General features: G+C 45.4%; 5 protein-coding genes across 5 annotated transcripts, besides 12 other annotated features; 3 read left to right on the top strand and 2 right to left on the bottom strand.

The window, feature by feature from the left end:
* Nucleotides 1–380: 380 nt before the first annotated feature.
* On the top strand, nucleotides 381–1,600 carry EKO05_0004436 (uncharacterized protein; the record flags this gene model as incomplete). Its single annotated transcript, XM_038938796.1, has 2 exons — nucleotides 381–813; nucleotides 876–1,600. The coding sequence occupies 2 exons, from the start codon at nucleotides 381–383 to the stop codon at nucleotides 1,598–1,600; spliced, it is 1,158 nt and encodes a 385-aa protein (XP_038800233.1).
* A 641-nt stretch (nucleotides 1,601–2,241) lies between these two features.
* On the bottom strand, nucleotides 2,242–4,247 carry EKO05_0004435 (uncharacterized protein; the record flags this gene model as incomplete). The annotated part of the gene is made up of 4 exons (XM_038938952.1): nucleotides 2,242–2,887; nucleotides 2,937–3,723; nucleotides 3,773–4,030; nucleotides 4,124–4,247. The coding sequence occupies 4 exons, from the start codon at nucleotides 4,245–4,247 to the stop codon at nucleotides 2,242–2,244; spliced, it is 1,815 nt and encodes a 604-aa protein (XP_038800232.1).
* Nucleotides 4,248–6,754: 2,507 nt separating this feature from the next.
* On the bottom strand, nucleotides 6,755–7,825 carry EKO05_0004434 (Cytochrome-b5 reductase; the record flags this gene model as incomplete). Its single annotated transcript, XM_038945586.1, has 1 exon — nucleotides 6,755–7,825. One exon carries the CDS (start codon nucleotides 7,823–7,825, stop codon nucleotides 6,755–6,757), a length of 1,071 nt encoding a protein of 356 aa, XP_038800231.1.
* Nucleotides 7,826–8,294: 469 nt separating this feature from the next.
* Nucleotides 8,295–9,856, top strand: EKO05_0004433 (Nicotinate phosphoribosyltransferase; the record flags this gene model as incomplete). The annotated part of the gene is made up of 3 exons (XM_038939101.1): nucleotides 8,295–8,487; nucleotides 8,534–9,580; nucleotides 9,630–9,856. The coding sequence occupies 3 exons, from the start codon at nucleotides 8,295–8,297 to the stop codon at nucleotides 9,854–9,856; spliced, it is 1,467 nt and encodes a 488-aa protein (XP_038800230.1).
* A 719-nt stretch (nucleotides 9,857–10,575) lies between these two features.
* Nucleotides 10,576–12,615, top strand: EKO05_0004432 (uncharacterized protein; the record flags this gene model as incomplete). The annotated part of the gene is made up of 1 exon (XM_038938955.2): nucleotides 10,576–12,615. The coding sequence occupies one exon, from the start codon at nucleotides 10,576–10,578 to the stop codon at nucleotides 12,613–12,615; it is 2,040 nt and encodes a 679-aa protein (XP_038800229.2).
* A 1,261-nt stretch (nucleotides 12,616–13,876) lies between these two features.
* Nucleotides 13,877–16,569: a dispersed repeat.
* Nucleotides 14,016–14,036: a tandem repeat.
* Nucleotides 14,200–14,238: a tandem repeat.
* Nucleotides 14,795–14,863: a tandem repeat.
* Nucleotides 16,565–16,568: a direct repeat.
* Nucleotides 16,569–16,737: a long terminal repeat.
* Nucleotides 16,569–26,970: part of a mobile genetic element that runs on past the window's edge.
* Nucleotides 16,570–17,132: a mobile genetic element.
* Nucleotides 16,687–16,722: a tandem repeat.
* Nucleotides 17,106–17,159: a mobile genetic element.
* Nucleotides 17,160–24,333: a mobile genetic element.
* Nucleotides 24,716–26,970: part of a mobile genetic element that runs on past the window's edge.

The raw sequence follows: 26,970 nt of genomic DNA, 5'->3' as shown, positions 1-26,970 counted from the left end.
GGTGTGGCTTGTAGTGTGCAGGTCGCTATCCGAAACTCGTCCCACCATTCTCAAGTTCAGGTTCATGCTCGGTTGCAGAATCTCATGGCACAGCCTCGCACATGTACACAGCCCACTTCCTTGTCACAAGACTTCTCCCGCATATCTCACCCACGCAAGGTATAGAATCGATAGCGTACCTGCATATCTGCAAAATCATGTGTACGCCAAAAATAGTGCCCGTTGCGGCTCTCGATCCCCGTCTCCACATGGCATCTCAGATCTCGCACGGACCCTTTCACTGACATCACCACTGAAAACGCGCTCCGCCTCATCAATGCATTACCTTCCACGCCCCTCATGATGGCAGGAGAAAGCCGACACCCTTGCACACGCATGCAATGGCCATTCTCCGCGTGCCCTACACCGATCCCTTACCCCTCCCTAAGATAATCCCTGCAAGCGCAACAACAACATCTGGTGCCATCGCTGCACTTGTTGACTTTCTATCACCCTCGTTATCGAGCTCGAGACCATACCTACGAGGCTCAAGTCCAGTCAAGCATGGGAAGACGCTGCTGTTGACGGGAGCGGGAATCAGTGTAGCGTCTGGGCTTGCAGACTATCGTGGCCCAAACGGGACATATACGCAAAACAAGACATATAGACCGATTTACTACCATGAGTTCTGCGAGAACCACGAGGCGAGGAAGAGGTATTGGGCTAGGAGCTTTCTTGGCTGGACGAATCTGAACAAGGCGAGGCCGAACAGAGCGCATGAGGCTTGTGGGGACTTGGGACGGTTGGGCGTCGTAGGGAAGGTCATCACGCAGAGTAAGTGTTCTCAGTCGGTGCGGTGCAGTGCGGTGGAAGCGCGTGAGCTGACAGTCTTTCAGATGTAGATTCTTTCCACCCCCAAGCGCATCCGTCCCTTCCCACGACCGAGCTCCACGGCTACCTGCGCAACCTCGTGTGCATAACATGTCGAAACGAGTACGACCGCCGGCTTTTTCAAGACCAGCTCGCAAAACTGAACCCCGCTTGGAAGACGTTTCTTGAGGAGATGCTTGCTTCAGGGGCTCTCGACTCCGAGAATCCGGACGAACGGCGAAAGAAGGGACTGAAGACAAACCCAGACGGTGACGCAGATGTACCAGATGCACCGTACACAACATTTAGATATCCTGCATGTCCAACGTGCTTGCAAACCCCGCCACGGAAGGCAGACGGTGGTGTAGTCAAGGTCGAGACGGACGATGATGGCGCCTGGAAACACGGCAGTGAAGGCGGTGTGCTAAAGCCTGCTGTCATCATGTTTGGGGAGAGTATACCTGCGGCGACGAAAGTCGCTGCTGAGCAGGCTGTTGATGATGCTGGAAGACTGCTGGTTATTGGGAGTAGTCTTGCGACATACTCGGCTTGGAGGCTAGTGAAGAAAGCAAAAGAGCAGAAGCTGCCGATTGGAATACTGAACATGGGCGGTGCAAGGGGAGAGGAGGCGTTCTTTAGCGATGTCGAGGAAAGCAACACCGGGCGGCAGGCCGTAAGGATCTCGGAGAACGTAGAGAAGGTTTTGCCGCAGGTTGCCAAGATTTTGGAGAAGATGAAGACACGAGGGTGAGCCAAGTAAGCACTTTATCGAGGGCAGTGTTTGTGCAATTTGGACATGACATGTGCAGCTAACGATGGGAGCACCTGGGATGCTGATTATCATCTCGCATTGCAACACCGTTGTACGAACATCAGTACTACGCGCAACAGTTGGCGATGTTTCATTGCGACAAACGGCTTACTTGCGTTTGTCAGCCGCGCGATGACGGAGCTCTGTCCAAGCTCACGGGACGCCTCCTCACTGTATCCGTATGTGACTGTGGCGTGTGAATGTAGGATCACAGGATAGATGTCATGGCATCTGGCAGCATACACGACATTTGCAGATGGAAGTGTTGAGTATAAGGTTTGTTCGTGGCAGCTAAAACAAAACACATCGTACAAAGGAAAATGTCAAGGGATCCCGCTTCGTCTGAAGCCAGAGACGCACGAGCCACCAGGGCCACACCCAGTCTCACAAATGCCGATGCCATGCTTTGTGACGAGTAACAAAAGAAATTAAAAATGTCATGGTAACACGCGCACAGACTTGAACGCGAGTCAGGAAGATGTTCGCACCTGAAGCCACGATTGAAATAGCGGGTCTCCGCCAGAAGCCTTCGTCTGCACGACATGTCCTGCAGGGTTTGCCGATCAGCCGTAATGGGCGCTTCACACTTTGCTCCATCCCAAAGACTCGCCTCGACCCTGGTTCGGGCCCCAGTACTCGCGGGGCTTGCTGTAGTGCCCCTTTTCGAGCCCTTCGTTGAACAGGCTCCTGACCATATTCGACCGCCGCGTGTCTCGTGGCTTCAGGTCGAATTGGAAAGGAATCGGCTTTGCGATCAGCAGGATGGAGTAATCGAGCGTGGGATCTTCGGGCTTCTGAGACGGGTGGCCCCATTCTATAGGCTTGTATCCTGCGGGGAAGGGTCGTGTTGGTCTTGCGAGCTCGACGCTCTTCTTTTCTGACATCAGCTCTGACGACTTGAGGCCGGCGTTGAGCTCTTCGTTGGAAATTGTGCGCTTCTTGTTGATACCAACAAGGTGCTTCGGCTTCTTGGGAACTGGTGGCTTGTCCTGCGATCGCTTTGAGATGTGGAAGAGCCAGGCGATGGATCCGATGCCGATGAAAAGGTCCTCGTCAGCCACGGTCTGTCCTTGACATACTCGTCGTCCGTAGCCGAACTGTGAGGAGTTGATGATAGTAGGGAATTGCGTGAGAGGTTCTCGATATGTGGGGTATTCGGGCTTGAGCCATCGCAAAGGGTTGAATGTCTCGGGGTCGGGGTAGGTCTCAGGGTCGCGGGAGATGGCCCTGCAGTTGTCAGCTAAATGCTGAATAGGCACAATGAATGTGAACTTACCATTCCAATGGATGAACAGTGCTACCCTTGGGAATATGGAAGCCGTTGTACTCATCGTCTTGTGTCAAGAAATGAGGAATGCCAGTCGGCACTGGTGGGCGCCAGCGGATCAACTCGCGAACGATAGCGCGCAGCATTGGCATGTTTGGACGGTCTTCTGCGACAGGAAGTCTGTCACCACAAACACGGTCAATCTCTTCCTGAAGCATAGGTAAGTACTGCGGGTAGTGTAACATGGCCAAGCAGAAGGACTGCATCGGTGCGGCGATTGTCAAGGCACCAGCAATGCCATGCATGCCAACAGCGTATGCACCTTCAACTTCCGACTCGAACCCGAACTTGCTTGCGCCCTGTATAAGGAAAGTCTTCATCCAAGAAGCTGGTGCTGTCTTCTCTTGTATATCCCTTTCAACTTGCGACTGCATGGTCTGGAAAAACGTACGCTCCGTCTTAGCGCGACGCTTCTCCCACGCTTTGGCCGGCGACATCCAGTCGGGGAGAGCCATCAAGAATGGGAGCTTGTTAGGCAGTGCGCCTGTGGGTGATACACCAACGAGGAGTTCGCGCGCGCGTTGTTTGAGTTCGTCGCTGGCTTCGGCATGGCCCCATGCTAAGCGAGAGGTGACACGGGCAATGAAGGACTCGAGAGCGTGGTTGTACTGATCAGGTTCCTCGAGTAGCTCAACGAGCATACGCTTCGCTTCCAACTCGGGATACCGGTGGAAGGTCGCCTTTTCGGATTCACGCATGATGACGTTGGCGAACTTTCTTTGGCGGGTATGGCCCTCTATTGAGAGTTAGTGCTGTCTAAGCAGGCTGATATGGTTGCGACCTACCGTTTCTGCTGAGCAGAGGCAAGTATTGTCCACTGGTACGGTTGTCGTCAATCAGTGCTGGGATGTGTGGACGGTCAGAATAGATGGCTGCCTTCTTGGATAGAAGATCGTGAGCAATCGCTTCTGAAGAGATCCAAACATGGTTGGAGCCAGCCAAATTGACTTGGTAGATGGGGCCGTATTCCTTGCCCCAGTCTGCGAACTTGATGAAGCCATTCTTCTCGGGTACATCAGGAATAGATCCGATGATAGGGTAGCCTGGGGAGATCGGTAAGCCAGTGATAATGGACAGCAAAGACAGTGTATGGACGTTTCCATCAATTTGTCGATGACAATAGGTTGAGTGCATACCTTTCGGCCCTGGGAGCTGCTTCAACCCTGCAGGAACTTTGTTGAGACGGCATGACTCGAAGTACTTGTACAGCGCATATGCACCCAGACATGTGGCGACTAGGAACAAAGTAAGGAAGGCCATGCTGACGGGGCGTGCACTTCGATCCTGGATGTGACGGTTACCAGAACACGAATGCACGAAAGATCTCCAGCCTATTCATTGAAAGCATGTTGGAGCTCCGCGTGCTACATATAGATCTGCGACTGTCAGAGTGGCACGGCCACTGCCTGGTCTGTAGTAAACCGTGCCAATACCCCCTGGTACAGCAAGTGAGTTTCGAGTATCAATATCCAGCGCACGGTGAGGGTCTTGCGTGTCAGTGTCGACCAAGTGGATCACACTTCTGACATCTCATAGCGTTGTATATTGATAGCTCACCTCGCTTGTTTGTCAGTACTAACGGCCTACGGCTGTTTGTTGGTCATCGATTACCGTGGAGTAAGCCTAGGAAGTTACGGGGACCTTGACTTCCGGATCAAATCTCTATGCTTAGCCTAACTCGACGCGAGTAGGCTCCTGGGGAACGGAGAGAACCTCGAGGCAGTGAGTCTGCTACCATGAAGCCTCACCTATGTTGCTACACTACGCAGCTCACCCCAGGGATCCCGCGGCGCTGTGAGGTCATCATTGTTAGACACTGTGCACGATTACGAATAAGCCAATCTGTTGACCTTTGATTGGAAGCATAGGCTTGCAAGCCGCTCTCTTACAGCTTGCGCTCTATCCATTGTGCCTCTGGAAAAGGGGCACTCGAGGCACGGCGAACATCGGGCTCAAGGAGTCCACTGTGCCCGCCTGAAATATCTGACCAGTCGTTTGTGGGGTAGCTATTGTTGTGAAGGTAACGGTCGTATCGCGCGGAAGCCAATCAGTTATCTCAGCGAGCACAGACGTCAGGGGCCGCTCTAGCGCTTCGCTTGTGCTCCTTTAACCAATAGCAACGTAGCGCTACCGGCAGAGCACAACAGCCAAGAGACGCTGCCTTTTTTCCAGGGGGTTAGAGTGAGCCTTTCCCTATTCGACGTAGCGTTGGTAGTCCTTGGCTGCCGTCTGAGCTAGCTGATATAACCAATCAGCATCGTCACAACCGAAGCTTGTACGATTCGGACGAGTGTCGAAACGGATCGCTACTGCCCAAACAGACAGTCCCTCGAACTTCCAGCGTCATCCTTCCCTGACGAGCCTCAGGTGAGGAGAGCCGATGTCACAGATCTGATGCTCCGATAAGCTTTCGTGTTCGTTCCGTCGCTCGCGTGTAACTTGCACATAACTGCCGAGACTTACTGCCGCGTGGTTATGGCTACTCATGTAGAGCACCCTTTTTTGTCACAGAGACAGCTGGATCAAGGTTGCAACGGTCTACCGGATCTAACCTGCTCACAGCATCAGTCAAGCTTAGAGCAGCGTTTATCTAGGCATGGCACAAGAGGGAACTCGAAAAGGTAGCTGGATACTATTCTAGAACGTGTCGAGCCTCCTCGCATCGTTCCCGAGATGTTGTACGCGACCAACCCATCGACCCGTCGGCTAGAGCTCATTCCCGCAGCTAGCGAGATTTTAGCTTTGTTTTCCTATGAACTCAATCTTCTCGTGTTTTATCGACCATAACAACAATTACCAATGCACTGCTGCTCCACACAAATCGACTCCACGGCGCACGGCCAAGGCCCTTGATGAAGAATCTACTGAAGCCACTCCTGAACGCAAACGCCGCTCGAGCGCCGTTCAAGACGACTGAGATCACACGCGCAACGCCAACCTGCTGACCATGCCCAAAACAAGGACTTAAGCAATGGCGAATTTGCCAAGGTTTGATCTGCGAACATGCATGTCTGAACAAGCGACATGCGCGCCCTGACAGGTAGTACAGCCTCCGTTACCCAGCAGGAGATCGACAGCCACGTCCTCCTTCAGCATAGGTACCCTCGATGAAACAGCTTTTCGTGACAGGCACGCGCATCGTTTCCACTGCATATCGCACTGCACAGGATCAGTGTGCTGCTGGCGGAAACGCAACATCAGACGATGCCACTTGACGGACCCACTGCGTGTCTGCGCGGACATTATAAACGCCGACTGCCGTATGGGACACTCATGGTAAGCGCAGATAGGAGGTCATAGGCAGAGTGTAATGTCTGAGGATGGGAGACGGCCTGGTCTCCGTATGTCGAAGTGGATGTGACTTCTTTTTCCTCCAGGACAGCGCCGGTATGCATGCGTAGTAGCGCTGCTCATTGTGCCTTCTCACATGCCTTCTCACAGCTCCGTGTTTGATCTTGGTGGCAGAGCCTGCATGTGCTTTTGGTTCAACTGCACCATCAGCTTGGGGGCTATAAGTGCCTCCTTCAGTGGATTCGCGAGGTCGAGTACGAGAATCTGCAGCAGCGTCAGCTTGATCTCATCACATATACTATGTTTCGCGGCACCTCCAAAGGAGGAGAACGAGAGCTGAGATCAGAACGCCATATCACCATCACAACAGGACTAGTAGTGCTGAATTGAGACTTGTGAAAACTAGATGTTTCCAGATTGTGAACGCCACCCAATGCAAGTCTACGGGGTATCTATCCCACCAGTGCTCAGATTATCTAATCCATATCGTCCAACGTGCTCCTACTCGGCGCCTGCTCCTCGGACACCAATATGCCGACCATGCACTCGCCCAACATATTCTCCCAGTTGACCCATGGATGTACTTCCATGAACAGCTTCGTTCCGTCTTTGCCGGCAGCTCTCCTCAGCTCGCCCTCGCCGCCAGGGTGGTACGGCAGGTAGGGTGAGATGTTATAGACCTTGCCCTGGTATGCTGACCACGCGTCTTTGGTCTTGCCGTCTTTGCCTTTGCGCCCGTTCTGGAACTTCAGCATTGAAGGCGTAACGCGCACAAGGGAGGATACGCCGGAGAGGTTGCTGCTGCTGCGTTGGAGGTTCGCCCAGTCCAGGGGTGAGTGGCCGGGGGTAAGCTGAACTTTGTTTCGCGCGTTAGGCGTTTTGATGAGGCTGGGGTTGCCTGAGGGCGGCAGAGCCAGAGACCCGTTTGAGATGGGTGGGCCTCTGTTCGGGACGGGGCCGCGGTTGGGAACGGGGCCGCGAGGTGGCACGAGACCTGCGGCGGGCCCACGAAGAGCCTGGGACGGAGTGGACTGCGTAGGCAAGGGGCGCAGATTTGAGGCGGCGACTCGTGGTGGCGGTGTCATGAGAGAGGGCGACGAGGAGGGCCTCGATGGTGGGCCCATGCCATTCGATGTAGGAGGCGGTGGCGGCTGCATCGAGAAGGTCGGCGGCGCTGGCTTGGACGCCCGCTGCGCAGAGTTCAGGGCTGGGAATGAGGGCGGTGGGAGATTGTCTTCATCGTCGCTTTCGCTCGAGCTGTGGTGCTCGTCAAGTGTGAAAGAGGGTATGGTTGGGGCATTTGCATCGCTGGTGGCAGCTTTTGGGGTCGTTGCAGGCGACAAGTCGCTCAGTGTCATGCTATCGTCTGCCTGGCTGCCTTGCGACTCTTCTCGTTGCCGCTCGGCGGGGGCATCTCCATCTTCATCCTCCTGCGACCTCTTGGGCGGGCCCTGGGCGGGGGCAAAGTAGGCTGGCCATGTCGAGGGCGGATGGTGGTAGATGAGTATCGAGAGCGATATGGCCAAGAGAGAAACCGCCACGAGCATCTCTCGAGCGGGCGGGCGGAAGAGGAGAGTGGTGCCAGGTGGTGGGCCCTGAATGGAAAGTCGAGCTCGGCATGGCCGCGCCAAAAGACCGACCAGGCCCGTAGGTCAGATCCGTCAGATCCATGTCGCCGCATGTCGTACAGTCGTCGCAAGGCTGAGGGGCGCTAACTCGCCATGATCTCACGGCATGCCGTCACTGCTGCAACTACATACAGAATCGGTGGATAGCTTCAACATGGCTTCTGCAGCGATTTCAAGGTCACCGAATCTGCTTTTGGCAAGCGACTCATTGGAAGCTTTCGCTACTCGTCCGCCGTCACACGTTTGATGCCACGCCCCACTGGAGCTTCAACGTTAAAAGCAGCCCCACTCACCACCCCTCCATCCGCAATCGCAGCCGCGCCGTATACCGGTATACAGCATCGTGAACCAACCACAGCTGTGACGCGTTCCTCCCCCGCACAACACCATGGCTGCGGCCGTCGCGAACCTGCCCGAGGGCATCATGTCCCTCTTGGACACCGATTTGTACAAATTGACTATGCAGTGTTGTGTACTCAAGTTCTTCCCCGATGTATCAGTCACATACAGCTTCACCAACCGAACACCGAACAAGAAGCTCAGCCGCGCAGCCTTCAAGTGGCTGCAGGTGCAGGTAGACAGTAAAAACATCTCCCTTCCTGAAATGCACTTGCTGACTTCGCACAGAGCTCGAGAACATTGAGGTTTCACCAGACGAACTCGATTTTCTCAAGAAGAACTGCCCCTACCTGAACAGCCAGTACCTGCTGTTCCTCTCCACTTTTCACCTCAAGCCCTCAAAACAGCTCCGACTCTCGTTCACCGCGAGTCAAGACACGGGCTCAGACGAAGACCTCGGCGACTTCCGCATCGACACTGAAGGGCTATGGCTGGATACTATTCTGTACGAGATTCCGCTCCTCGCTCTCGTGAGCGAAGCATATTTCAAGTTTGTCGACAAGGACTGGACCTACGAGGGACAAGTCGAGAAGGCGTACCAGAAGGGCGCAAAGCTACTGGAAGAGGGCTGCATATTCTCCGAGTTCGGTACAAGACGGCGAAGAGACTACCACACACAAGACCTCGTCCTTCAGGGACTGCGCCGGGCTGCAGACGAGGGCAAGACCGCAGGGTGGAAGGGCAAGCTGTCTGGATCAAGCAACGTGCACTTCGCCCACAAGCACGAATTGTTACCAGTGGGTACAGTCGCGCACGAGTGGTTCATGGGCGTCGCAGCCATCACGAACGACTATGAACACGCCAACGAGATCGCTCTACAGTACTGGACAGCGACTTTCGGCGAGGGGGTACTGGGTGTTGCGCTGACAGATACTTTCGGCACACCAACTTTCTTGAAAGCGTTCAAGAAGCAGATTCCCAACATCACAACCGCTATCGAAGGTGGCAGTGCTACACTAGCATCCGCAGCAAGCACAACCGATCCATCCGTGCAGACGCTAGCATCGACACAACCACCAATCCACGCAGGACCTGAGGGCGCCAACAGACCGAGGAAAACGTACGCAGAGGTATTCACCGGTGTGCGCCAAGACTCTGGAGACCCATTGGACTTTGTCAAGATGATGCGGGAGTTCTACGATCAAGAAGGTATCAAGGACAAGAAGACTATCGTTTTCTCAGACTCATTAAACCTCGAGTTGTGCTTCAAGTACAAGGCTGCGGCTGAGGCGGCAGGATTCCAGCCCACATTTGGTGTGGGCACGTTCTTGACCAGTAAGTGTTTCGTGATCGTCCTGTTGTATCTCAGTGCTAACCATCGAAGATGATTTCGTCGAAAAGTCGACGGGCAACAAATCTGTGCCACTCAACATTGTCATCAAGATCGCCTCCGCATCCGGCCGCCACGCTGTCAAGATTAGCGACAACATCGGCAAGAACACAGGCGACAAGGCGACGGTCGAGGAAGTTAAGCAAAGACTTGGATACACGGAGAAAGAGTGGGCGGGTGGGGACGAGAAGACGAGATGGGGGACTGCAAAGCAGCAATGAGTGTTGGCAGGCTCCGAAAACGATACCCTGAAGCGAACAGATACGTAGTAAGAGCAAGAGCAAGTACAGAAGAGTTCCAATGACGTCCGATAGTGAATCGTGCTCCAAGCTGTGCTGGGCCACGGGTATTGTTAACATGCTTGTTCCAACTAACGAATGATGGTCGTTGCGCAGAGAAGAAGCAAAGAAAACAGCTAGGAAGACATAATTATTTGAATCAACAGTCCCGCCAGCAACCTAACGGCTCTTTGCCAGCATTCTATTCTTGACTTGGCTATCGAAGTGTATCGAAACGAGGCTTGTGAGCCTCGGCATCGAATGAACGTCACTGACTGACATCACCGACGGTGCCAAGTTGAGCTGTGCAGCTCATATGCCGTCTTACTGTACAGGAGGCAAGGCTGAGCTAGCAACATGATGCAGGGTGGACGCGCATGAGCGCTTATGTGGCTGAGTCTAGTGGGGTGCGTGTCTGTCTTCAGCCTGCTCATGCAACCGTTACTCATCTTCCATCGTACTCTGTTGCCATTCAGTTACCGAGGTACTGTGCACACTGTTACTCAGACCGACAACATGGAAGACGAGATTGCAAGGCTAGCGGCTAAGCTCCACGATATATATGCAACGCCTAACCGCTATGCGTGAGGCTGTACCTGACACAATATATAGTAAACGAGCAGAGAGGTTTTCTTGACAGACACCGCGGCAAGATACCTTCAATGCGCATCTTCCTCTACCTAACTTACTTCTGCCTTAACGACTCGCAGGAGAGGCTGACCTATGCCTCTCCTCAAAGCGAAATCCTTGTTGCTCTACGCGACAGAACGGTTCCTCAACGCATGCTGGAAGATCTCTACGCCAATGGAACGCCTTTCTATGATCGTTGTCTGATTGTTGAAGTCCATAACTACCGCAACAACTTTGATGGCGTCACACCCAGAGTCAACAGAGCTGCAGCGCCGGCTGAAGAAGCTAGTAGCCTGAAGGAAGCAGAGAACATGCGTGTGGATAAACCGGATAGTACACCCGTCTTGCTATCACTCAGATTACCCAAAATTACAACTGTTGTGTTGTTCCCCCCTGACAAGAACTCTGCGGATCAAAGCGCTGCTGGCATGTTTGACACAAGGAAAGTAGCAATTTTCCAGCCATCGTTGGATATTGAGCGATTCCATTCTTCAGCTATTATAGGTCATGATTCGACGTACGACAAAGATAGTTGGAACCCATATAGGAAACTTGAACATCCCGACGGCCCACCTGACGCTCCCACGCCCAATCATGTTACAGATGCGTCCTCGAGCGCGCTGAACAAGTCGGACCCTTTTACAGGACTCGGCTCGGATAGAGGAATTGCTACCAAGAAGTCTCAGTACAAGACACTAGATTCCTCTGGCTACACCGCGCCGACTTCCTCGACGCCACATTCGAGCGCGACCTCGCGCCAAGGCAGCTTCGCACGCACATCATTTGGTTCGACACTCGAAACAACTGAAGTGGAAGAGCCACAGACCACAACGCAAATTCCCCGCCCACGCCGTCTGAGCGAGTCAGACTTCAGGAGATATGGCTCTGGTGCTCCCAGAAGAAGGGGTGTAGTCGAGCCGGACTACTACCCTCAACTTCTGCCACATTCAGACGACCTCCAGGTAGCTCCTTTTTCCAGTCTGCCACAAGAGTACGCACCTACGACAGCGCACAATGAGTTTAACCGACAGGAAACGGAGCCTCTCACATACTCTTTAGAAACACCCTGGTCGATCTCAAATTTGCGTTCGGACAGAACGGATCAGGATGTTTTAACGTACCGAGAGCTAACATTTACTGAACCTCGATACGAACAAGTATCTGAACGGACTACGTCTCAACAGTTGGGTGTCGCTGACTCAGACGGTGAATCTGATCGTGGCTCTTTCGACTCCCAAGTCGATTCGATCTTCTCAGTAGCATCTCTGGCGTCCACAGCATCCGCCTTCTCGACTGCAAGTGGGTACAATGCTGTACAGATAGAGACTGCCACCAAGGAGTTGTTACAGATCTTTCTTGAGGATGCACTCTTGGCATCGCTCTACAAATCAGCTATTCAGCGTGTCGATATTGGATCTGAACGGTTGCAAAGAAACATTCGGCGCATGCTAAAAGCTTTTGCCCAGGCCTTACGGGTTGAGGCTAATAAAGAGCTTGAGGTACTGGCGGCGCGTTTGGTCTCGATGAAAGCTTCCTATGTTTCCCAATGCATCATCGAGAGGTACGAAGTCAAATCTCCCGGGTACTCAGTTCCTGATCCCAAATCGTGGCGCCAGACAAAAGATGATAGCTCTGACGAGGATGAAAACGTAGATGATGATATACAGAAAGACTTGATTGACGAAGACCTCATCGAAGACCTGTCTGCCTTCCGAGGCTTTCTTACTGGAGGGAATGCATTTATGATTTTTCGAAAACGATTGGAGGCCTTCGCTTTACCTAGAGCACCTGAAACGCACCCTGCTGCAGCATCAAAAGAATTCATGGACGACCAAGTACTGTCGACAAATACACAAGACCAACTGCCAAAACAGATCCAGGAAGAAACCTCGCATACGGGACCTCATTGGATGTTATTAAGGAAGCCTCGAGGGAGACTTGCTGCTCTCCTCATAGCAGCGGGTTGTTTAGAACCGCCTCTTAATCCTGGGTGGGTCCGACTCAGGTGGCAGTGCGTAAGTGCTACAGATCACCCTCCGGGAACTATGACCAAAAAAACAAGCACTGATTGATTCGAACAGAAATGTGGCGACTCTTTCTATGGCGACGTGATGGAGTATCGGGAAGGTGGTATCGATCAGGTCATTGAGCGAGTGCATCAATCTACTGGTGCCAAAGTCACAGTCACTTCCTACACCGACAGTTCTAGCAACCAGAACTGGAACTTTAATTATCCAGAATGGGCACGAAAGGCTGCCAATAGCTTCTCTTCTGGTTGGATAAGATCACCGTCACTACCGCAGCACAACGCACCTGCTAAAGACTCAGCACCCACGACATCGACAGCAACGAATGCCACAACTTCCACGGGGGAAACGCTTCATATTTTGGCCTGTGTACACCAGACGCAAGAGAGTTAGGCTTTGCTTCAAGAGAGTGTTGACGAGATTAAGAACGATCGTTCGCTCTTTCTTTTTATGGGGCAGCAACTCAAGCAGAATCGTAGTCGGTTTCGCGCCTTTCTTTCGTTGAGAAGCGTGCAAGGAATCTACTTCTTGAAAGTAAGTGTCTGGACAACCGAGTAAATCTCCAACTGTGATCCTGACATCTTTGAAGATTCACCTACGCATCGGCAACATGGTAGAGGTTCGAGAGCACAACCTATCCTGCGGTTCTTCCCTTCCCACCAGAATCGAAAAGAGAGCCCTCGCCAACTGCAGAATATCGCTGCAAACCAATTGTTGCAGCCTAACCTCCTGTCGATCCTAAGCACTTGCTGCACATGCTCAAGTCTCCAGATTGCATCAACGAGCAAGGAACGTCCATCCTCAACATACTACCGCGACGAATCTGTGGTCAGCTTGAAGAAGGTATTGCAGAGCCAGCAGAAGGCTGGGGTATATACTATCGAGAGGGTTTGGACTGTGACATGATAATCGGAGTTGTGTTTGTAATCTTTGTGTTAGCAAGTTTCCTGTTTGGGGTGCTTTGGTCGGTTCTAAAGATGGATATTCAAGGCGCTTTTGGCGTTAGTTCGTACATGGTGACAGCGAGCGGCGTCATGATTGCGTGGGTCGGTAGCCGGGCAAAGAACCAGTGAAGCATAATGTAGATTTTCAGAACTCGGGTCGTTCTGTTTCAGTAAAACCCATCGGACTACAGCAAACATATGCTCTCCAGAAGCGCAAAATCCACGCGGCGGTAGGTGTTTGACAGCATAGGGCCCAAGTGAAAAACAAATGTACAGCATAAACACCCGTTTAGGCTCGCAGTCAGCATTTGGTGCCTATCCAGGAGGAGTTTCAGTCGAGGAATTTTGATGAATTGATGATAAGCAAAGTTGTCAACAAGCAAGCTGGCTTAGTAAACTTGATTAACTTGATTAGAAATAGCCAAGTCAACCAAATCAATCCCGTACGTCTGTTTTTGCAAGCAATTTAAGCTGCAATAGACTGTAAGATTGCTTAAGTTAACTTAATTACTTACTTACTTAGCTAAGGCATAGAAAAAGTAAGGTTGTAGAGGCAGCTATTAATTAATTATTACGTACTTTTTTATTATTAAGCTACTAATTAGCTTACTTGCCTATAATAGTTAGTTACCTCTAGCTATTAACGTACGTGTACGTACTACTTTTAACATATTAACTACTACCCTATCTTATCTAGAGGCTTATTTTATATATATTATCTTATTACTATACCTTCTAAATATAGTGTTAAGGCAGCTAAGGCAGCTAAATTGCTAGCTAAACGTTGCTATAAGCCTACCTAGCAGCTGTTAGAGAGCTAAAGGCAGCTTACGCTGCTACCTACCTAGCGCCTATTACAGCTATTACAGCAGCTATTGTTACTAATTAAGTCCCTATTATTGCTATTGCCACTAGCTTCTCTACCTATTAACCTGCTGTTAATAGCTTCCTTAGCAGTAACTAAGGCGCTGTAGGAGACTTAAGTCTGTAATAATTAGCTAGCTAACGCGTTAGCACCAGAGGAGGATTCTGCAGCTGCTACAGAGGCTTCTAGTAAGCCTAGTAATAGTGTTAACATGCTGTTTAAAGGGCTTACAGATAACTTAACAGGTCTTAATTAGTAGTAATTACCTAGGTTAATAAAGCTGTTAGCGCAGTTATTATAGAAGAAAAGCTAGGTCTATAGCTATAGGTATTATATAGTTACTAAATTACTACCTTATTAAGTCTTCTTTATCTACTATATTTGTTATTAACAGCGCGCGTAAGGCAGCAGTAAGTACAACATTACTAACGCAACTACTTCTACTACTAACTACTTACTTACAGCTTATTAGATAACTACTAACAGTAAGCTAGCAGCTCTAGTTATAGCTAACAGGTAGCAATTATTACGCTAAATGCTTACTAACAGCTAGTAGCTACTGTGTGTAATAGCTAACACTATAGGTAACTTTAATATATAGGGCTTCTATATAGCTGCTATATTGTAGCTTATAAGCAACAACTACCTACTCTATAAGTTTAAGACGCTGTTATTTAGGCAAATAATAGAGTTTGCAAACCTAGAGGTAGCGCAGGTGCTGTAGGCGTCCTATAACAGCGTATTAAGGTTTGTAATAAAGGTCTATACGTTTATGCAGCTGTAGGTTACTTAGGCCTTATCTAACACTGTTAGCAAGATCTATATAAGTTTTAATAGTTAGTTAGCTAAAGGTAGCTATTATACCTTTCTAGGTATTATTACTTACTTTACTAACGCTACTAGCAAAGTAAGAGACCTGCAACTAGCTCTGCCGCAGCTTACAGGTTACTACACTAGTAAGAAGATAGGCAAAGTTATTACCTTAATCCTACAGCAATTTAGCGTACGCAGCAGCTAACTAAGGTATTTTATTCTTAATAACGCTGCCCCTAATAACCTTACTATAGCTAGGTTAGCAGAAATCTATAACTAAAATGTAAGTAATATATAACTATACTACAGCTGCTATATTATAAATCTTATTAGCTAACAGGTAATATTTAGGCGCGATAAAGAGAGTTATAATAGCTTACTAGCTGCTGCAGCTAATAAGGCAGCGTTTATAGAGTCTTAGCACTGTAAGGGACCTATTAGCGTACTTTTTGCAGTTATTAACTATATTAAAACACTACAATAGTACAATTTACTAGACAATTATTAACACTGCGCTAATTAGAGCCTGCTAGTTAAGCTGCAGCGTAAGGTTATGCTGCCTATTAAGCTAGTTATTACTTACTAGAATAGCTACAAAGCTACTATTAAGCGCGCTATCTACCTCTAAGAGCCTCTCTACCTCTATATTAGGTACTATATCTGCTACTAAGCTGCTAAGGATAACCTACAAACAAGCTAAGGTAAGGTGTGTGCTGTTAGCGTGCCATTATAGATACGCTCTAATAGCTTAACTACAGCTAATTAGGAGGTACTTACTAACTATTTATAAGTCCTTTAGCTATTAAAGCTTACTACTAAGCAGCTTAAAGGTAGAGGTATCTATAGTAAGTTTAGCGCTAGCTATAAGGTTATCCTAGTGTTTAATTATCTACTTAACACCTACAAGAATATTACTATAGTGTTTAAATTAGTTAACTATAAAGTATACAACGTACCTAAAGACTACCTACTAATTAATATACACGCTAGCTAGAATAAGCTAAACAAATACTACAGTAAGCTTACTAAGTTACTATACTACTACACTGCTATACTACTCTACCTATACTACAAATTATACTGTAAGAAAGCGTAGGTAGATAAAACTAAGCTACTAGCTAGATGCTATACTAGCTTTCTGCAGATTTAGGCTACGTATAAGCCTAAGGAGCTACCTCTATAGCACCTAAAGCTAGCAGTAGGTAGCTCTATTAACAACGCTATTAACGCTGTTATTAACTCTAAACTAACTAGTGCTATAGCTATTGCTAATAAGTATAATAACTAGCGTAGGTATAAGCTATAGTAGACGTAGGAGTATTATAAGAGTAACACTACAGAGTCTACAGTTACGTATTAGCTCTAGCTTAAGCTAGTTGTTAAATGAAAGGTATTAGAGAAATGGGTTAGGTGATATACCTGCTAAGAAACTGTGCAGAGGCCCCTACCAGAACCTAGATAAGACAAAAATCACCCTTACATAGAATAAGAAAATAATATTAATACATTATTATTAACTTATTACTATTACCATCTAATCTAACAATTAAGAGTCTTACTGCTGCTACAATAAGCGCTAATAACAAGCAAAATAACAACTAGCTAAAGCTAGAGGGACGCAACAGTTATTCTCACTAACTTAAGTAACTAGGTCTTCTAGTACTGCTAACTTAAGATTAAGTGCTAGTTGTAAGATATATAGCTGCTGGCAGACCCTAAAGGGGTACAACTCTAACGCATACAACTAGAGGCACTACTACCTCTAGAAATTGCATAATACAAACTAGCAATAAGCATAAGTAATACCTTAACTATGTTATTACAGACTATCTAAGCAGGTTAAAGTAGAACGCGTAGAACAACACACAAAGTAATAGACATATTAATAACTACGCTGCAAACACCTATAATCCTAATACAGTGTTATGGACTAGCCTTAGGGTGGGATGCAATAAGGGTTAATATAGTATTGTATCTCTTAAGGAGGTAACACGTTGCGTGTCCTTCTAATATGTCTGTAGGGCACGTGACCGCCCTGTCTTGCTTAAGGCTTAGACAAGGTCTAAGCCTATAACATACCTCCTTTCCCTATCTCTCCCTAGCTAAATATATTTTATAGGGTCTTTTCTGTGTTTTGTGTAGATTAGAAGGACGCTAGTGGCAGGTAAACCCTAGAGCTAGTTATAGTTGCGTAAGGGCCTACCTCTTAGTAGGTTAGCTGCTAGTCTAGTCTGTAGTTTACCTAGGGTAGTCCCTACACGCACCTAGGTTGTTTTTGTTTTATTTAGCGTACCTACCTAAGTCAGACACTGTACTACTCCACGCTTCTGCCTAACCTACCTGTAACGCACCTGCCTAACTTTTTATACGTGCCCTTACCCTACCTGCTATATCTGTTATTACCTCTAGTTATAGTTATTAGGCCACTAGTTAGAGAGCTAGTGGTCCCCCTAGAGGGGGCGGTCGTAGTCTGCTATAGTCCCTCCCCTCTGCCTATAACATACCTGTAGTATGTCTTATCTATAGTTTCTAATCTAGTTATAGGGCCTAACTGTATACGTAGAAAGCTTACTACTGTTGTATAGGCAACTACAAAGTTAAGAGCAACTTAGACAACAAGGACTTAGTCCCTATCTCTACCAGCGCTGTCCTGTGCCACCCCTACTGCCTTCTTACTATTCTTACTAGTTAGTCTTATAAGTGCCTACGTCTGTTATAGGTCTACTTACTTGCTAATATCTTCTACAGCTAACTACGTTCTAGGCGCTAGTAAGACCTATTATACCTGTGCTAAGCATAAGCGCGTTTGTGTTTATAATAACAACCTCTTTACTACAAACGCTAAGCTCTACTGTGCCTAGCGTAATTTTAAGCAGTATATTAACGTACGTGTTCCTGTTCTAGCCCTTTATTCCTAACTAACAGTAGCTAAGGCGTTAGCACGTGCTGGTGACGCCTATGTTAAGACGCCTAGCACCTAGGGTGTAAATAGTAACAAAGCTAACTAGGGGCGTTAGCCTGTTTTCTACTATAGGTTACCCCCTTACTGCTACTATAGGTTATCCTTTCTAATATAGTATTTTTATTAGGCGCCTACTATAAGCACCAGCAGGTGTACAAGGCCGCACTTAACCTAGCCCTAGCTAACCCTACGCCAGCAAAGCGGTTAACCTCTACTTACGCTGCCTGTTCCCCTACTAAGCCTAGTACCTAGGTTACTCTACCTACTACGCTGTTGTCTAGGCGTTATAGTAGCAACTAACTAGACGCCTACCTCTAATAGTTTGTGGCTGCTACAGGGTTAGCCTTCTAGTCCTAGACTAAGCGCATAAACCGCATAGAGGCAGTCTAAGCCTACACTACTATAAGAATTTCTGTCTATGTTAGGTGCGCAGCTAACTAGATCTAAAGGACGCTATTAACTAAGTTAAGCGCCTGCTTACTACGCCCTGCTGCTGTCTAGAGTACGCCCCAGCATCCTGCTTGTCCTACTACTACTGCTCTAACTCCCCTAACAAGCGCCGCTTGTCTGTCTGCTAGCTCTGCTCGCCTCCCTGCTGTTGCTACTCTCCTTCCCCTGTAGAGTTACCTATACCCCTGCGCTGTTACTATACTCCCTCCCTTATAGAGTTACCTGTGCCCCTATACTATTACTGCTTCCCCTCCCCTATAGAGCTGCACTTATTTACCTACTATTACTGCTTACTGTCTATTATAGAGCCGCACACGCCCTGCTGCAACTTTAAGGAGATATTACAGCTAACGCATAGCAGCACTATTAAGGCAGACAAGGTAGATAACAACAACAACTGTAAAGTTAACTGCCGCCGCTGTATTACGCAGATCTAGGCCTAGAACATAGCTACTACTACCTGTTGCTCCCTATCTGTAGATAACTCTATCTTTTTTAAGTATTAAGGCTTGCTGCTGTTTATCTAGTAGTATAGAGTTTAAGGTAGCATTGTGTTAACACCGTAAGGTCCCTAAGCTCTCCTGTGCTGGGCCTTATGCCCTACGTAGTATCTCCTAATGGGACCCTATAAGGGTTATTATAAATAACAAAAGTTTCTTCTTCTCTGTATCTACTTCTTATGTGCTGTATGTATTACTATAAAGGCCTTCTAGGCCTTTATGTCCTGTAACGCTTCTAGCAGTTCTTACGTTAGTTTTGTGTATCCCTTCTATTTAACTAGGACCTGTAACTTGTTCTGCCTATAAGCCCTCTTTTCTTTTAGGATAGACTCTACCTCCTATTTAGCCAGGGTTAGGTTGTCCTCCTCTAGGACAACCAGCAGGCCTAGTCTACTTTCCTGTAGGCGCTGTGTTAGTAACAGGTTAGAAGCTATATGTTCTAGTAGGTCTATATGCACTGTCTTATAGAGGTTACCTAGCAAATCTAAGGTAACTGTTAGAGGGGTAGGAACTGCGACTACTGTGTACTAGGCTTGTAACCAGTCTAGCTTCTAGCTTAGCCTATTAGTTTTTATGTTGCAGAGGGAAAACTACACCCTATCTCCTACGTAGTACTACTCTATAGGCTAACAGCTGCAGTCTGTTACGTTCTAGGTGCGTTGTTGCACCTATGCTATAGCTGCCGAGGTAAGCTCTATACCTTACTAGAGGTAGTCTAGAAAATAGACTACCTGTCCCTGTAGTGTGTTCTAGCTAACAGTTAGTAGCACTGTTGTCTGTAAGAGGTCTATATTATACCTGTAGAGGAGCAGGTTAGAACTAACCCTAGTAACTAAAGAGTTGTAATTATTAAGTGCTAGTTAGCAGGCTAGAAGACAGTTAGGCTAGTTATTCTGTTTAAAGTTAACTATAACCTGTAGGACTGCCTGCACCTCTTAGTTAGCACACTCTGTTCCTCTGTCTGTCTAGGGGTGTTAGGCTGTAGAGAGTAGCTAGTCCACTCCTATAAGGCTACACAGCGTTGTCTAAAAATGTCCCAGCTAGTCTAAGCTGCAGTCTAAGATTATAGAGCTAGGAAAGCCTTAGAACTACTACTATATGTTGTAGAAGACCTTAGTATAATATTCTGTAGTTATAGAAGTTATTGCCTTAAGCTGTATATACTTAGAGAGGTAATCTGTAATAACTAAGAGGTAGCGCAGTACGTCCTTGTTAGCCTAAGGGAGGTTAACTATAAAGTCTATTAAAATCTAGGACTAAAAACAGTTAGTAATAGGCAACAGCTAGAGTAAGCCCTACTGTTAGCGCTGTAATACGTGCATGCTGTAACAGTAGCAGTTATAGATATAACGCTGAACATCCTATAACATCCCCTTCTAGTAGAAGTTACGTCTAATAATGTAGAATATAGTGTTAGCACCTAGATAGCCTGTTAGGTTAGATTTGTGTGCCCTTTAGGTTATTGTAGTTATAAGTAGCTCTTAACGCGGAACCTACGTAACCCTGCGCTACAGCAGCATGCTGTAAGCACTAAGCGTGCAATCTGTAATTTACTAAGTAGTCTTAGCCTTAGGAGGGAACTAGCAGGCCCTATTATAGATAGTGGACAGGCGCGCTATATACCCTACGTCCTGCTAAACACCTTTGTCCTACAGTAATTACATATGCATGTTAATAAAAAGTAGGGGTGTACTAGGGCCTAGTGTACTAATTGCTAACACTAAAACTAGGGTTATTATCCTATAGACCCCCCCTAACCTCCTATTATAGTCCTGTTCCTAACAGCTTAGCGCATCTAGTTAGGCTACCAGGCGTCCTAGGCAGAAGTAAAGGTAGAAACAGAACTTTAACAGCTCCTCCACCTATTAGTGCTGCCTCTTACTTAGCCTGTGCGCTGTAGTAAAGTACTAGAGGTTCTTATAGTTAGTTAGGATAGTAAACAGCCTAGCAACAGACCCTAATTTAGCTGCCTAGACCCCTAGGCACTTTATAACAGCAGTTAACTCCTTATTATAGATAGTGTAGTTCTATTGTTCTATTATAAGTGTAGTAGAGTAATACACTACTAGGCAAAGCACCTTCCTATACTATTAAGAAAGGCAGCTGCCTAGCGCCTTACTAGAGTAGTCTGCCTCTAATAGTGTTTTATACTTAGGGTCCTACTAGGCTAGAACTAGTTCTGTTATAAATGCGTTCTTTAGCTAGTAGAACGCTGCATCCTCCTCCTACCCCTACCTAAATAGGATATCCTTCCCTGTAAGTTAATTAAGTAGGGTAGTAATATTAGAGAAGGCTAGGATAAAGTCCTAGTAGAAGTTTACAAACCCTAGGAAACTGCAAACCCTACGTAAAGACTGTAGAGCTTCCTAATTACAGATAGCCTTAACCTTCTTAGAATTAGGATAAATGTCCTTTCTAGCTTCTATAATATATCCTAGGTAGTATACTTCCTTTATTATAAATACACACTTCTTAGGATCTAAATGTAGCCCTACATTGCGTAGGAGCGTAAGGACTCTACTAACCTTCCCTAAGTAGTCTGTCCTAGACCTGCTACTGTAAACTAGGACATTATCTAGGTACGCAGTAGCATAGTTGCCTAATGTCTCTTAAAGCGCGCTGTTAATGTAACGCTAGAAGGACGCTAGTGCTCTAGCTAGGCTAAACAGGCAGACTAGCCACTTAAAGAGCCTAAAATAGGTGCAGAACGTAGTAAGGTGCTTATCTCCCTCTGCAACATAAATCTAGTAAAATGCTAAACAGATATTAACCTTAGGGAACTAGTAGGCACCCCCTAGTGTACGCAAGGTCTTCTTAATAAGAGGAAGCAGGTACTACTTAGTAATTATAATGCTGTTAAGTGCATAATAGTCTACGCACATACGCTACCTACTAGAGGACTTTTTAACCAGCAGGACTAGGGCCCCTACTAGGGAAGAGGAGGCGCAGATCTACCCCTTATCTATTAGTGCTAACACCTGTTTCTGTAGCTTAAGTAGCTAATCCCTTAGTATGTTGTACAGAGGGCCCTAGGGTAGAGGCTTCTCCTTTCTAGACTAGTTGCGTTATAACTGTATGTAGTAATCTATCTAGCCCCTATATAGAGGAAGGCTAGAGGCCTTACTCTTATTAAATAGGTCCTAAAACTGGACTAACTTAGGGGGAAGAGGGTCTACCTCCTCTGCTGTCCCTTACGCTCCTAGGGATTAAACTAAGAGGATTTTAGTAATGTCGTAGAGGCTTGTAGAGACAAACTAGTCCCTAGGCAGGCACTTCCAGAGCCTATTAGCTAGGGTCTTATTAAACTTAGTAGCTAACAGGAGAGCTACGTAAACGTTTAATATACGCTGTAAGGATTTGTAGATAATAAGGTTCCCTGCCTATTGTATCCTTAGTGTGCCCTTTTCTACATCTAACACCATACCCTCTTATTAGAGCTAGGGCTTCCCTAAAATAACATCCTAGCTTAGACCTAGCACTACGTAGGCTACAGCCTGCAAGTGCCACCTATCTAAGTTATACCTAAACAGGACTAAACAGGAGATTATAGACTTTCTACTAGTGCCTACTACTTACGCTAAGCGTTATAGCAGCACCTTAATAAAGTCTCCTCCTAAGCGCGTAGTAAAGTTATTGCTTACTATACTAAAGTATTTACACCCTAAGTCTACTAGCGTGTTAGCCTAAATTGCCCTATTAATAAACAACAGAATATAGAATAGGGGCTTGTCTATAGAGTCTGTAATAGCTCCTCTAGCAGCCTGTAATGCCCCTGTACTAGTAGTCTCCCCTACTAATATACTCCTACAGCGCTCCTAACTTAGACTTATATTAGGAGGAGCTAGTTTCCCCTATATAAACTAGCCTCTTTCTTACCTAAGATTATTGCTGTCTATACTGTAGTTACTACTACGTTAGCGTAATCCTAGTAAATGCATCCCCCTTTACTGCAACAGGTACACAGGTTAGCCTCCTAGCATTACTAAAATACCTTATTAGGAACCTATATAGCCTAGTTAGGAGTAGACTACTTCTAACCCCTACACTTAGTACTGCCGCTAGTGCAAACTACAGACATAACTGTTATCTTAACGTTACTGTTCTTGTTACGCTTAGGTAGTGCCTAGGTAGGAGTGTAGTGCAGCTGGTTTTCTATAGCTATAGTCTTAATGTCTATAGTAATAGACTTATACTCTATAACAGCTGTGTTATAATCTATATAAGTTACTCTTTAGTTTATTACTATATTGTAGATATTTGCGTTTAGGGCCTAGCAGAGCTTTAATAGGCGTTGTTCTCTGTCCTAGTAAAGGCCGCCACTTTGCACTAGCAGCTGCTTAAACTAGATAAAAAAGTCTAAGAACAACTTGTTAGGACCTTAACAGACGCTTTCTAGCTTTGCCTAGGCCTATTCCTAGCTATAGTTGTTGCTGTAGCAGAATTCTAGGTATACTAGAAAGTCCTCTAGGCTCTACACACCTTAGGTACCCCTAATCTTATAGAATAGAGCTACATCTTATTATACAGACGCACTAAGCTAGGACTATATAAAGGTAAATATGTCCTATAGCCTACTAATAAAGAACGCGTCTACCTACAGCTTATATTCTATTATAACCTGCTACGCCTTAAATAAGGATTTATCTCTAGTAAAGACCTTACCTATAGGAAGAGGTTTCCTATAGGCTGTAGACGTCTGTATAGAGGCATATAGGCCTAAGGTAGACGCTAAAAACAGCGCTTTATAAGGCAGGTTAGAGGCTAGGGTAGACGTTAATAGGTACAGCGTTGCTCCTAAGGAGAATAATAAGACTGTAGACGCAGGTCTAGTATAGGCGTTAGCTATTTATGCTAGAGACTCTACAAACGCGCGTATATTAGAGTTATTACACTTAAGCAATACTATACGCTTATTAGCAGCTAATAAGGCTTACTATAAGTTTGTTATAAACTGCAACATCTAGGCTATAAATTCCTAAAGGGTTAAGGGGACAGATTTGTCTAAGGGGTTATTCTAGGAGCTAGCTGACATAGTACAAGTGCTAGCTGTTCTCCTAGAAGAAGAGATATAAATATTAAAGACTAGCCTTAGGGTAGGATGTAATAAGGGTTAATATAGTATTATATCTCTTAAGGAGGTACCACGTTGCGTGTCCTTCTAATATGTCTGTAGGGCACGTGACTGCCCCGTCTCGCTTAAGGCTTAGACAAGGTCTAAGCCTATAACATACAGGTATTAGACCTCTTAGAAAAGGTACAAGAGGCATATAAAGAAGATAACAAAGACTATAAGCTTTGCCTTAAGTTATACAAGATACTTAAGAAAGACTATTAAGATAAGAAAAGTAAAATATTAAAAATAGTTAAGTATATTCTTATAACAGTAACACTATATCTGTAGCTAAGCTACTGCGTAGAAAACAGAACGCTGCGTTAATAGATAACTGCCCTCTAAGACACTGTTAGAGTAGATATAGATAAAGAACAGGCGTAAGTACAAGAAAGATACTACGCTGTACTTAGACTAATGCAAATAACTATAAATTAGGAGACATAGCTAAGTAAATACAATTAGGTAGTAACTTAAGCTAAGACCCTTAAGGTAGCTAAGGTTATACAAGTATAAGCTGTTATTAATGATTTTCTAGGCTCTGTATCTAAGATAGCATTAACCTAGACTACAGCGTTCTAAGGGCTAGGATACAATAAGAAAGCTATAAATAAGAAAAGGATAATAAAACTCTTCTATAATTATATAAGCCTTTAATATCTACTAAGAGGGAAGCATAAGAGTGCCTTTGCAGTAAGAGAGGCATTATACGCAGTAAGCAGTAAATCTAACTTAAACCTATAAAGGGACGCCTTTAGTAGAGAACTAAGAGCGCTATCTAACAACAATTATTAAGGCTAGGGAAACCCTAGGCAAAGCAAAAGAAAGATAGATAGCTAAAGTGCTAGAACTAAGCAGTTCCTAGAGAGGAATACAGTAAGAGCTAAAGACATATATCCTGCCTGTAAACAGCGTTATAATATATCTAACTACTACTATGTAAATATAGCTAAGGCACCTAAGTAGTTTAAGCTAAATAGAGGTGTTGCAAAACTAGTACAGTATAAGCTTAAATATAATAGTAACTTATAAAAGAGAATACAGGCAGTGTCTTAAGGGACTAAGTAACTGCAAATAACAACAGCGTCTTAATTAATTACTCTACACATTAAGACGTCTTAAACACTAGACAAGATTATTAAGTAACTAGATAGCTAAGAAATTACTTAGGTTAATAAAGGTAGTATAAAAGCAGCATGTAGCGTAAGTAATTAAGGATATCTATTAAAGGAGGTATTTCTTCTAGATTCTAGCTTAACTACGCATATCTATAATAACCTCGTAAGACTTAGAGACATACGCTAGCTAGCAATAGGAGATTATATCTAGACTAGGAACTCTAAGGTCTAGATATAAGGATATAGTACTGTTAATATATTAGTAAAGAAATCTTAAGGTAAATAAGTACTACGCTTAGATAATGTTGCGTAGTGCCTAGATTTCCTCTGCAACCTAGTATTATTTAGGTTACTCTAAAGACAAGGAATATAGTAGGATAACTAAGAAGATCTAACAACGCTATGTTAAAGAAACAGCAACACTATAGCTATCCTAACAGAAAGCTTTAGATAGTAGGTTATTAAACAACTAAATATAGCTACAGTAGCACTCTATATACGTATAAATTGCAATAGAAGATTACTATAGAAAGTAACAGCTATAATATAGTATAAGAGGCTTAGACATCTAGAACTATCTGCAATTAAGCACCTTATGTATTAATCTAAGCGGGTAAAGATTAAAGGTATTATAATAGTGTAATATAACATATATAGATAATTAAAATTAAAGCATTAAATATAAAGAACCCTATAATTAAATAATAAAGGCCTAGGTAAATAAATAGCTATAGACTTCTATACATATAAAGTAGAAAGCTTTAATAAAGAAAAGAGTTAAATACTTATTACCTGCTAACACTCTTAGTACGTGTGGGACTTCTACTTTAAGGACAACAGGCCTACAAGATCTATTATCTGTCTACTTAGGATCTTTATCTAGTTCTTAAAGAAACAGTTTAACATTATAGTTAAGGTAATTAGAACAGATAATAAAATTATTACAGTTAAATAAGAGGTTAAGAGATAGTACACGTCCCTCTTAATAAGACTTAAGCCTTCTGCTCTAGACACATAAGCTTAGAATAGAGGAGCTGAACGCTTAGGGGGTGTAATAAAAGAGAAGGCATATATAATTTAACTAGACGCAAATCTACTATAGGAACTCTAGCTAGAAATTACTAGAGCAGCAGTATACCTATATAATTAGACGCTAAATTATCTAAATAAGTAGAGATTACTGTATAAAGTATTTTTTACGCGTATAGCTACTATAAATAGTATAGTTACTAGACCTTAAAAACTAAACTAGGCTTACTTAAGAGCATATGGATGCAAAGCATTTATTATAACTAATAACACTTATTAAAGAAAATTAAGGCTATAAAGACTAGACCTAAAGGTATAGATTAGATACTTAGTAGGATACTAGTCTACTAACATATACTAAATCTAGGTCCTATTAATAGCTAAAGTAATTAGCACCTGTAATGTGGTGTTTAATAAAGAAACAATATTTAACAGTAAAATAGAGGACATTATAGATAACCTTATGCACAACATATTAGAGGAAATTGCAACTTAGATTAGTATAGTTAAACTCCTAGCTATATAGAGCTATATATCTAAAACTAAAACGTTCTATAAGAATAAGATAACGTAGGAGAACACTCTGCATGCTAAACAACCCTAATATTA

Source organism: Ascochyta rabiei, chromosome 6 (assembly GCF_004011695.2).
Source record: "Ascochyta rabiei chromosome 6, complete sequence".
Classification (NCBI taxonomy): Eukaryota; Fungi; Ascomycota; class Dothideomycetes; order Pleosporales; family Didymellaceae; genus Ascochyta; species Ascochyta rabiei.
Note: the sequence above shows the minus strand (reverse complement) of the source record. Positions and strands in the feature narration are given on the sequence as shown.